Source organism: Macrotis lagotis, chromosome X, assembly GCF_037893015.1.
Source record: "Macrotis lagotis isolate mMagLag1 chromosome X, bilby.v1.9.chrom.fasta, whole genome shotgun sequence".
NCBI lineage: Eukaryota > Metazoa > Chordata > Mammalia > Peramelemorphia > Peramelidae > Macrotis > Macrotis lagotis.
In genome coordinates, this window is record NC_133666.1 from 396163721 (window position 1) to 396175843 (window position 12123).

A 12123-nucleotide genomic window follows, 5' to 3' on the forward strand; every position below is an offset into this window, starting at 1 on the left:
AAATTAAGAAAATAGCTTGATGTTCAAATCTCTCTGTGATGTCAAGGAGTACACTCTGTGATTATCCTTAAAATTCTGAAGAAACTATTGAGAATGCATAGAGGAATGAGGTGAAGAGAAACTTCTTTGTTGAAACTCTTGGCTATGTTGCAACAATTATAAAAAAAGTCTATGAAGACTCTATAAGGAAATGATTATATTGTATTTTGTATATTCCTGTAATTATTGACAAAATGAAGATTAATCTTGAGAAGAAATATTAAGACAGATTCTCTTAGACTTTGAGTCTATCTGGAGTGAAATGAATGGTACAAGAACTCAGGTTCAGGAAAAAGACTTAATTGTAATATTAAGCATTTGAGGTTGCTTGGCTTATCAGGAGGTTGACATTGGTTACAGGCAAAAAGTTGCAAGTATATATTTGTTCATTCCTTTTTTCCATTGATCAGTAAATTTCATGTAGCCAATTTTTCATAATTATAGATAAATAAAAATTACTATTGAAAAGGAAGGTTGCAATTCTATTAAAGAGAAATAAATTATCACAACCTATCAACAGTTTGCTATAGATACAAGTCAAATGACAGGTTGAAGTTGGATGACCTACAAATGAATGTGGCCAGACCAGAGAAAATGGTACTGCCTCCCAACTTTCTTAATATAACTACCCAGAACTTGCAGCCTAGCATGGTTATCAAAGAAATCAGAGTCCCCTCCATATGAAGTAAGGACTTAAAAGTATGACTTCAATGAAAATATGATTATATTGGCACTTTATATGCATCATAGACATACATCTATACAAATACTCTTAAAGAGATTAGGTTCCCTTTTAACATATGAAAAAACTGGATATAGAAAAAGGTTGCCTTGTGCATGTTAGTCTGTATATGAGCCCATGTTTCTAACGAATCCAAGACCAACACCCTTTCCACTACATCATACTGTATAGTTTTAATTAAGCTGGGGAAACTAACACAGTAAAAGAGAAGTAGATGAGGCATAAAAAAAAATTTGCTGCCTAAAGCAGTTTTTAAGTTCCTTAGTCTTTCATCCTTTACTATATTTTTTCCCCTTTCCAACATTTTCAGCTCCTACTAGAATTCAGATTGTTGTGACAAAATTTTTAGTCTTTGCTAGATTAATATTATTACAAATTAAAAATTTCCCCTATTCAAGCAATGTTTATTGTTTTATCTAGACATACATTTGCCATGTTATTATATTCCAAAACACAGAATGTTGCTGTGCTTTATGTGTCAATCCATTCATTAAAATTGTGGCAATCTTTGTGATAATAAAATACAGTTTCAACTTCAAAAGTCTATGATGATTAAAAACTGGCTAAAAATATCACCTTTTTGTAAAAATGCATTCTTAAAAACATTTTTCTCTGCAAAGCACTATGCTAGCATACATATTTATGAAAGTTTAAAAAAAAGAATTCTATGTATAGTTTTCATATCTTTATTGTAGGAGGTCAAACAAACACATCATACGTTATTTATAAAAAGTTATAGTGGACAATAGACAATAATTATCTTAATCTTAAACTAATAAATTTTAGAAGACTACACAAAGGATTTTTACATTTGCAATTTAATTTTAAATTCAATATCTATACTACAGCATGGAAATATATTACAAAAATAAATAAAAGTAAAATAAATGGTGCATAGCTGTAGGATAATTTCTTAAAAACGGAAGTATAGTATTGCACAATAAATCAAAGTGAGAGTAATATAATGTATACAATTATGGAAATTATAGAATGAATTTAAATACACTGCCATGGAACATTTCATAATTCATAAATATATTTTTATCTCCTCACAGTTCATAATAATCTCTTTGGACTCCAGAAACAAACAATTCCTTATCAAATCATTTCCCCATGCATAACATTAAGACATTAATTTGTTACTATAAAATTCATTATTAATAAACACATATGCCAATCTGATTTAACCCACTTAGCTCTGCTTCTTATATAGAAAAAAATCCTGTGGTTCCAATATAAAAGGAAACCAAGAAAAACATAATGCTCAAACTTTGATAACTTACATTTATATAGCACTTTACTGTTTGCATGATGCTTTCCTCACAACAGTCCTGTGAGGTAGAAAGTGCAAGCCTTATAATCTCTATTTTTCCATATTAATAAACTAAGGCTAAGAGAGGTTAAATGACTTGCCCAATTATCTGAGGTGGGATTTGAACTTAGGTTTCCTGATTCCAAGTACTTCCTTTCCCTATACCAAGCTGCCTCTTGTTTTTTCTTAATTTTGATTAAAACACCTTTATTAAGAACAGAACAAAACTGATCAAAATTAGATTCTAAAGAGTGCATCTTAAATTCTAATTTAATTACTAGGTAATAATCATTTTTAGGAGAGTTCTCTAATACATTTTAATGTATGCCAACATTTATATGCAAGTAGCCCTATTCATTAATAAAAACAGGTAAGAAAAATCAGGAAGGGATTATTGGTGAATAGAACGACAGTTCCTCTTCCCCCTCACCCTTTATAAATCTTTAATGCTGAGCAAAAATCATACAAGTCAAGCATAACTACATTTTAGAGATAGCAAACCCCAAGATCATTATAAATGTCCATTTTAATTTCCCAGAATAGAGTAATTCTACAATAGCCAAAATCTAATATCATGTACACGAAAGTTTTGTTTATAAGTAGCCTTATTTATTTTAAAATATAACTTAATTTTCCTAAATTTGAATGATTTAAAAATACTGTAAGAATGCTAAAAGTGGCAGCACAAACTATACCACTTTCAACAATAAATCTTAGAAACCTAATATCTACCATATGTTATTGGTGAAAATGATTTACAAACAATAACTATGGATAGCTAAATTATGGGAAAGGCACAATTAAATCACTAATATGTATTCCTGACATACAACTAAAATAGCAAGTTAAAAAAAACTTCCATAATAGATCTCAGATATACATTAAATTATAGCCTAATTTTTATGGTTAATTACTAATTCACATTGTAGATTAGTACTACAAACCTGAACTCCACAGGAAAATTAGGAAAAACTGGGTGTGTGTTTCACATATATAACAAAGGATAACTATACATAAGGGTGACTGAATTACTATCTACCAGTTATAATTCATAGCTTTCTATAATCCATTCTTTAAATCAATTCTTCATTTATCTTATGTTCTGACTTATATATGCTGCTTCTCCTATTAGAATGTAAGCTCCTTGGGGACAGGGCCTGTTTTTGTATTTTCTCAGAATCACTAGTACTCAGTATAACTCTTGACAAAGACCTTAACTGCTTCTTGATTGAAAGATTCTGAAATGCACCATCAGACAAACTGGATTCCTGTAAAATCTGTGAAATGTTTTTATATGAAAAACCAAAATAGCAGACATTTACTGGAAATTTAAGACAAGTTTTGATTTTATATTATTAATGAAAGGATATTCTACAAATATTTACATTTTCTAATCCCCCTTAAAAATGAAATTTTGAATTAAAATTTCTTCTCAAGAATGAAGACAAAAAAGGCAGAATAAGCAAACACGAACTGAGGACACAACTGGAATCAAGGAGAAAGATGACATTAAGTACTTTCATGGACTCTTAGGGAATTAAAATTCTTAATTTAAAAAGAGTTGCAAAATTCTGTATTTTCAATTTGATTTATTCTTATAGATGCAAATAAGCATCTCAAAAAGAAATTTCATTTCCATTTTCAAAGAATGCATAAACATGTTTTAAATCATGTTTTAGAAAAATGGGCAACATAGGTTTTTAAGCATCTGTTTTAATACATTATATTAAATTAATTACAATGGCAAAAAAGGAATATGATCTGATAAGATTATAGCCAAAGATATTTTCTTTAAGTACAAAATTACAGGAAAACTATCCACTATACCTGACACTACTTCAGGCAAGTCATAACATTCCTGGGCCTTGATTTTCATATGTAAAATAAAAAAACTGAACCTGATGGCTATGGAAGTACCTACTAGCTCTCAATCTATGATATTATGACCTCTCAAAGAGGTATTTCAAATATACTTCCAAAATTTCAGAATTAAGTTTAGACTATGTTGGGATAATTTGCTTTTAAAAAACAAAATGAAAATTACTATCCATAAATTAACATATGTTCACTTGAAAATATAAAAGAATATTTTCCTAAATGACACATTTGTGGGTACCTGATGTTTATTATTTACACAGAATATATACATTATATATCTAAATATATAAATTATGCAGTCAAAAAAGATTGCACTCAAAAAATTACTATGTTTGCATATTTGTAGCATGAAATAACTGGAGGAAGTGCTCGAAGTTTTCCAGAAGCAGTATCTACCAAATTTTAGGCTTAGATCTTTCTTTTACTTTTTTTGGTACATATTCACAAAACCATCCTTCGAATGCCACATTCACAGCAGAATTTTGCCCATTCTACTGGATATCTGGTTCCACATTCATGGCAGAATTTTGGTAAATGTCCAGTTGAATTTCCTTCATTGCCTTTAAAGCCTCCTCCATTGATAGATGAATAATCTACGTCAGATCTGAAGTGAAGGACATTAGAAATACAAAGTCTATATCAGTAATATTCAAGTAGCATCTTTTTATTAAAAAGCAAAATGAATTATATGGAGCCTATTGCTCAGGCTTTCAAAAGTTTCTTTTAAGTTCATATAATTTAGTTCAAATTCAACAGGAATTAAATCTGTTAACTCTTTTATCATTAAAATATTAATACAATTTTAAGACACTGTGCTATGAAAATATAATTGAATACATATTAAATACCTAGAATGTTCACAGATCAATCTACAAGTCACTAAACATGTGTTAGCATGACATACATTTAACATACCAAATTGGAAGGGAACAGAAATCAGTTGCATGAAACAGATGAAGTGGAGTTGAAAGCATATTATAACTTAAACTCAATTGCCTTTGCAACTAAAAAATGGTCATGGCTTTACCATTAAAGTATAACTACTTAAAAAATTAGACATCTAGCAGATATCGATACTAGTGATGAATCATCAGTCAATAAAAAGTCGTTGGCTAGATGACCATTTTCAAAAAATGTTATAAAGGCTATTACTGAGAACAAAGTTGTAACAAGATGGTTCATGGAATACCTTTTACTTTTAATGGTATCTTTATGTACATACACACACATACATAAAATTAGGAACTTGTTATAACTTCTGATTTCCTTCCTGCATTCTATATGACTAAAAAAAGGTCTTGCGACTACTGGGAAAAACACTAGATTGGAGTCAGAGGACCTAAATATGCATACTAACTCTGATACTGATTACTTGCTTAACTCTGGAAACTAATTCTTTCTCCCAAGGTCTTTAGTCCCTCCTATATAGGGCTTTTTTTGGAGGGGGGTATTTGTGGGTGGAGAGGCTATTAAGATTAGATGTTCCCTAAGGTCCCTTTCCAGTTCTAAATCCTAGGAACTGATGCAATGCAAACATGATCTACAGGCAATGTTGGATGTTGTATAGTAACAATAATAGCTGACATTCATAAAACTTTAAGCTAGTTTCTATTTGTCCAGGTGTGCATATATAATTACTGATGAAAAGCTCAGAAACAGACCAGCAATGTAGCAATGTAGCAAAGATGAATTATTAACTACCAAAAGGCCACACACTTGTGTGCTGGGCACTTGGTGTACAAAGACAAAAGATAACATTTACATATAGAGTACATGAAATAGATACAAAGTAACAGATATTAGGGAAAGGTCTCCTGCACAGGCAATGTTTCACACAATGTCTTGGCAAAAAGCAAGGATTCCAAAAGGCAGAGACATATAATCCATTCATAGAGGGCAGCCCCATCTAAAAGAATGGACAGAGGTTACAGATTCCACATGAGAGCAGTGGGAAGGTCAGGTTGACTGGACCACAGAGTACACAGAGGAGTATAATGCTTAAAGGTTAGGAAGGGGCCAGCTGTGAAGAAATTTAAATGCAACCAAAGAAGTTAATGTATGAATCTAGAGGATATATGGGGTGAAAAACCTGTGCTTTAGGAAAATCGCTCTGGCAAATACACTGAGGATGCAATGAGAAGAGGAGAGACTTGGAGTAGGAAGACTAATTAGGACACTGTAAAACTCCAGTATCATGTGGTGGTTAGGATATGAATTATGGTGATGACAGCTATATGAATGAAGGGAAAGAAGGATGTAAGATGCTGAGGAAATATAAATGATATGATCTTGCAACTTAGTGGATTTGTAGGATGATGAAGAAGAGTGAGGTTGCAAACTTGGGAATTCAGAAGGGAAGAGTAATGGTACCCTCAATAGAAACAGAACTGTAAGGAAGAGGGACACCTTTAGAGATAATGAGTTCTGTTTGTTTATGTTGAGTTTGAGATATCTATAAGAACTTAGTGATATAGGGGCAGCTAAGTGGTGTAGTGGATAACGCACCGGCCCTGGAGTCAGGAGTACCTGGGTTCAAATCCGGGCTCAGACACTTAATAATTACCTACCTGTGTGGCCTTGGGCAAGCCACTTAACCCCATTTGCCTTGCAAAAAAAAAAAAAACCCTAAAAAAATAGAAATTAGTGATATAAGACTAACTCAACAGACATAATAGAGCTAAAAATATATATCTGGGAGTCACCTATAGATAGATAGATAGATAGATAGATAGATAGATAGATAGATAGATAGATATAGCTGAATAGATAATAATTAAACACATGGGAGCTAGTGAATTTACCAAGTGAAAGAGTAGAGAGACAAATGAGAAAAGAGTAGAGTGTCTAGGACAGAATCTTGAGACAAACCCAAATCTAGGGGGGTAAAGCAACTGAGGAGGGGTGGTTATCAACAGTGTCCAAGGCATCAGAGAGATCAAGAAAGATGAAGATTGGGTACTAGGTGGCACAGTAGATAGAACACCAGTCCTGGAGTCAGGAGGACCTGAATTCAAATCCAGCCTCAGACACTTAATAATTGCCTAACTGCGTGACCTTGTTGCAAGTCACTTAACCCCATTGTCTTATATAATTAAAAAATAAAAAAAAAGATGAAGATTAAGAGAAGGTTGTCAGATCTGGCTGTTAAGAGATCACTGGTAACTTTGCAGAGCTGTTTCAGTTGAGTAATGAAGTCAGAAGCAAGTAAGTACACCAAGCTTTTTTTGGTGAAAGAATTTGGTTAAGAAATGAGAAGATTTAAATAATGATAGCTATCTAGGAGGGTCAAGGAAAGGCTTTTGTTGAAGAATGGAGGAGATCTGAGCAAATTTCTAGACAGAAAAGAAAGAGCAAATAGAGATTGAAGATTACATAGGGGAAGTGAGGAGAGGATGGCAAATAATGTCAAGAGTTATAAGATATGAAGATGAGAAAAAGGGTTCACAGTTGGTTAATAGTCTAGATTTTCTTGGCAAGATGAAGTCTTCAGTTGAAAAAAATATGAGGAGAGGATGTTGGAAGACTTGAGAAAAGAAAATATTTGTAGAAACTGCTGTGGTAAGGACTATAGAGTTAATTTAATTATGGAAGACAAAAAAAGATTGTCTTAATGCAGTGAAGGTCCAGTTGAGATAAGTTAACAAATTTTTAAGAGACTCAGCACAGTTGAATGATTTTCTCCTCCTCCATTTACAGCAGGTATGTAGCAGTGGAGGCAGAGGGTAGGAGTGCTTTAGGGTAGGAATCTGATAAAGTTTGAGTGGTAATAGAACAAAGGAGTATGTGGTCAAAAGTATAAGACAGTGTAGTATTGAACTAGTCAACTATAATTTTGAGATTGGAAAAAGCTAGAATGATATAGTCTTAAAGAGTATAGGAACTGGAGATCATAGTTGAGATGAAGAATACATTTAGAATGAGTAAAGTAAAAAAGAATATTAAAAAAAAAAACACTAGGACTACATTGTTCTATAGCCAAAATCCACTAAGCCTGATTAAAGTTTTCTTTCTACCTAGACTGTTATTTTCCTTATTTCAAGTATATATTAAATTTTAAGACTAAGAAATTCCATTATTTGCAGCAATTAAACTGTAGTTCTTAGAACATAATACTGTAAGAAAATTCAAATGCAAAAATATTTCAATGGAACCAACTGCATAACATGGAAAGCTACATTTTAAAATTTTTCAGCTGCTGGCAATGGAAAGCAAAACTATTTATGCCAAATCTAATTCTACTATATATTCAAAAAATTGAATAAAATAACCTAGCAATAAAAAGAACAAGTTGATTATTAAAAACAATTATGTTCTTCCATATGATATTCTGAAAAATACATTTTAAAATTTCTAGTAACAGAACTGTATAGAACATACCTGTTTGTGTAACTATCAGCATTATAGGTTTTTCTCTTATTTGTTAATACACCTGGTATAGAATTTTTTGCCAAACTAGGTGGTGTTGAAGTCCGTGCTTTTGTGCTACCTCTAAAAGGGAGAATTGGATAGATTAAAAAAAGATAAAACTGATTAGCAGATTGACTACAAATGTAAAAATATAATTATTAAGAAAACTATGTTTATGAATTTAAGTAAAATAAAGTTCAGTCACAAAAAAACAAAACAATGTTCATGAGACTACTTAAAGAAGCTGAAATTACTGTTGAAATTAATGCTATACTTCACAATAATTATTTTGAAGACACCAATATCTTTTAAAATGTATAAAATGTTTCATGTGAAATTAAAATATATTCATTTTCCTAGAAACTTTAAACATTATGTTTGAATTTATAAGCCCACAGTTTGAACCCTGGTTTCATCAATATATTAGTTTGCCTCTGGCTCATTGAACCACTCTGGGTCTGCTTCCTCAGCTGTAGAATGGAAAAACTATTTGCACTTCCTCTCTATATGTAAAATGCTTTAATAGCCATGAATGTGAAAATAACTCACCTATATAAAAAAAAAATCTTACTTGCATAAACTAACATTTAGTCACCATTCCCCCCAGTTGTCACTACAAAAGATCCCTCTGCCCCCTTGATCCCTTCCTGATTCCTCCCAAAATTTCCATTTTAAGGAAAGACCTGGATTAGTCAAGTTTGACACCAGATACACCAGACTTCTTTCTTTACCATGCCCCTGGTTAGTACCTCTCTCTCCATCTTCATCCCTCTTCTTCCTTCATCTTCCTTTCATATGTTGGTGCCTCTTATTAAAATAAAAGCTCGAGAGAAAGGGCTCTCTTTTTTCTTGTTATTTCTATGCCCATCTCTTAGTACAAGATTTGGCATGCAGTAACAGCTTAATAAATGCTTATTCATAAATTCTTATTTACTTGACTTATACTTGTAAAGTAATTTGCTATATAATTTACTTATATATTACATGTAAGAGAGGCAGTGTGGTATGGTAGGTAAAGGGCTGACCTCAGAGTCAAGAAGATCTAGGTCCAAGACATGCCTCTGAGACATACATGATTATAGATCTTACAGCTGCAAAGACCTCAGCAATCATCAAGTTGAATACTTATTTAAGAACTGAAAAACTAACGTCCAAGAAAGTTAAGTGACTTAGGCCCAAGGTCACACAGTTAATTTCAGGGGCAGGTTCACTGATTCCTAAATTAATTTTATTTCCACTATATCACACTGCCCAACATTCTAACTTTGTGACTAAGAGCACATCAACTTAACTTTTTCAGTATCCCAGACAACTCTTAGATTTAAATGCAGATAAGGTACTGATCTGTATATGTGGGAGGAGCTTCCACACTTGGGAGTTACCTATGAAACACAGGTCTGGTTCAAAAAATAATAACATAATTCATTTTATTATCACTGTGAATAAAGAAATTGGAAACCAGTTAAGACCTTTGATTTATTAAATCTCATGTTCCTAAGGATAGCTATTAAGGGAATTTGGTGAATGTCCTTCTATCCACTGCTTTGTTTAGGTAGACATGCATTCCAGGTTACCTAATTATAGATTACTGTTTTACCTATTACATAGATGTATGTCTAACAAAAGAATAAATACATACTTAATTCATCAGGATAGCTAAGATAATTATTATTGTTAAAATATTCATTAAGATTAATGGCTCCTTCACAATTAATTATATAGCAGAGGTGGAAGAGGGAAAAACCTACCCTTAAAAGACTTTAATTGCCAAATCAATGACTTATATTAGAGATTACATTGGGAAAATACCCCTTTCAAACTGTCATTTCTAAAGCCCAACAAGAGAAATGAAGATGTTCATCATTGGATCTAGAGGTTATGACAATATCTGCTTCAAACTGTCACTGTAACACAGACACCCCTAAAAACCATCCACAGCACCCAAATAAGTTACAAATGGAAAGAGTTCAACCATGAGATTAACGTTCTTCTATCTCACTTCAATTTGACATATTTTGAAATCTACTGCCAAATTACTGCAAAGCCCTATTTAGAAATTATTCTTCTAAATTATATCAGAGATGTCTAATAGAAAAAAAAAAAGCACAAAAAGACAAATTCAACGACATTGAACAGTGGAGTCTTTCCAAAAGTCCTCTTAGGCATTGTAAAAACTTAGTCCCTTTTACTTGCTCATATCACATTTATAGGCTAGGAACAAACAGTCAATTATTGTAGTTCAATCATTAATAATAGTTACATGTTACACAGGTTCAATAAGAGAGTAAAGTGTCTATAAACATGTTGTACATTTTCAGACTAAAGAAAAATTTATATGTATTCCAATTTTTTCTGATTTAGTACACGAAGTATCTTGACCCCAAAATGGCACTGGAAATAAATTTTTCTTCTTAGTCAATGTCACAGTCACTATTCTCCATCTACAATATGCTTTAGAAAGACTCAAAAAATGAATGAAGATAGGCTCATTCATGAGGCTAAAATTCTACCATTTCAATAATAACCATTCATTCTTGATATCAGCCACTTAATAATAAGAGGTGATTATAAGAAAAGTGGCATAATGCACATAACTATTGTAAGCTATCTTACGCTATTTTTTAAAAGATGACAACTTTTCAAATTTTATTAATTATGTCTCTGATTAAATGAACAATTATACTTTCATCAGTGGTACCTGCATAATGTAGCAGAAAAGGCTTTGGATTAAGAATTAGAAAAACAAATAGATTTCTCTGCCAGGAATTGCAATTAACTAATTGTTTCCTTTTAGAGAAGGACACACAGGAGGTCTCTGAAAATACTAGCTATGTGGCCAAGTCACACAGATTCAGGTTTGGTCTCTTAAAGCTTCAGCTTTCTCATTTGAAAATGGAGTTAACATTTGTACAATCTACTCTTTAAGTTTAAAATGAATGAATCAAATGGCATTTATTATGAACTTTTTTGTGACATGTGCTATAATAAAAACACTGGATACAAATAGGAAAAAAATAAGCCCAGCCCTCAAAGAACAAACATTTTAATTATGGTAGACAATTCCAACATAGTTCAGTTACAAGACTGATGGAAAGACACAAAAATATTAAGGGTCAAATTCTAGGTTGGAAAGCAAAGCTGGAAGGAACTTTACTAACCCTCAATCTTAAAAATGAGGAAACTGAGGGCCAAACTTGTCTAGAGTTAATGCAAGGAGTGATCAGGCTGGAATCCAGACAAAAGCCATTCAACTACCAATCTAAAGCTCTTTCCACTATATCATCATTCTAGTCCTTACTTTTTCATAGCTCTTTAAGGTTTGCAAATTACTTCATTTCTGCTACCTCAATAGGGTTTTTGTGAGGAATATTTTATAAACCTTAAAGCACAATATAAATGTGATCCAGTATGAATATTATTATCATTATTATTATGTCTAAGTTAAAAATATTTGGTTTAGGGTATACTGGGATCTTTAAACAGTAAACTATGATCCTAGAGGCTTATGTGAAAGATGTTCAATTTGCCCCCGTCTCCAATTCTTCCAGATATAACAAATTTTCCTAACATCACCAGAAGCAGAGTTGGCATGGGTATACCTTCTTTGCTTGGTTTTCACACTGGCTTTATCAAAGATATGGAGAAATAAAAAGTTCATTTTTACAAATGCTTTTAAAATCAAATTTATCAAATTAAAAGATGTTAACTGAAAAAGCTTAATTTGGGATAATGAAAAAATACAATA

General features: G+C 32.0%; 1 protein-coding gene across 2 annotated transcripts in view; it reads right to left on the bottom strand.

The window, feature by feature from the left end:
• Nucleotides 1-567: 567 nt before the first annotated feature.
• ZC2HC1A (zinc finger C2HC-type containing 1A) overlaps nt 568-12123 on the bottom strand; it is a 60968-nt gene continuing 49412 nt past the window's right edge. Inside the window, exons 9-10 of one of the 2 annotated variants that reach the window (XM_074207322.1) lie at nt 8349-8459; nt 568-4575 (exon numbers count right to left, since the gene is read on the bottom strand). In XM_074207322.1, the coding sequence (XP_074063423.1) occupies nt 4413-4575; nt 8349-8459 (274 nt within the window). In that variant the 3' untranslated portion in view covers nt 568-4412. The remainder of the gene's footprint in view (nt 4576-8348; nt 8460-12123) is intronic. The other variant, XM_074207323.1, reaches the window with a different exon arrangement.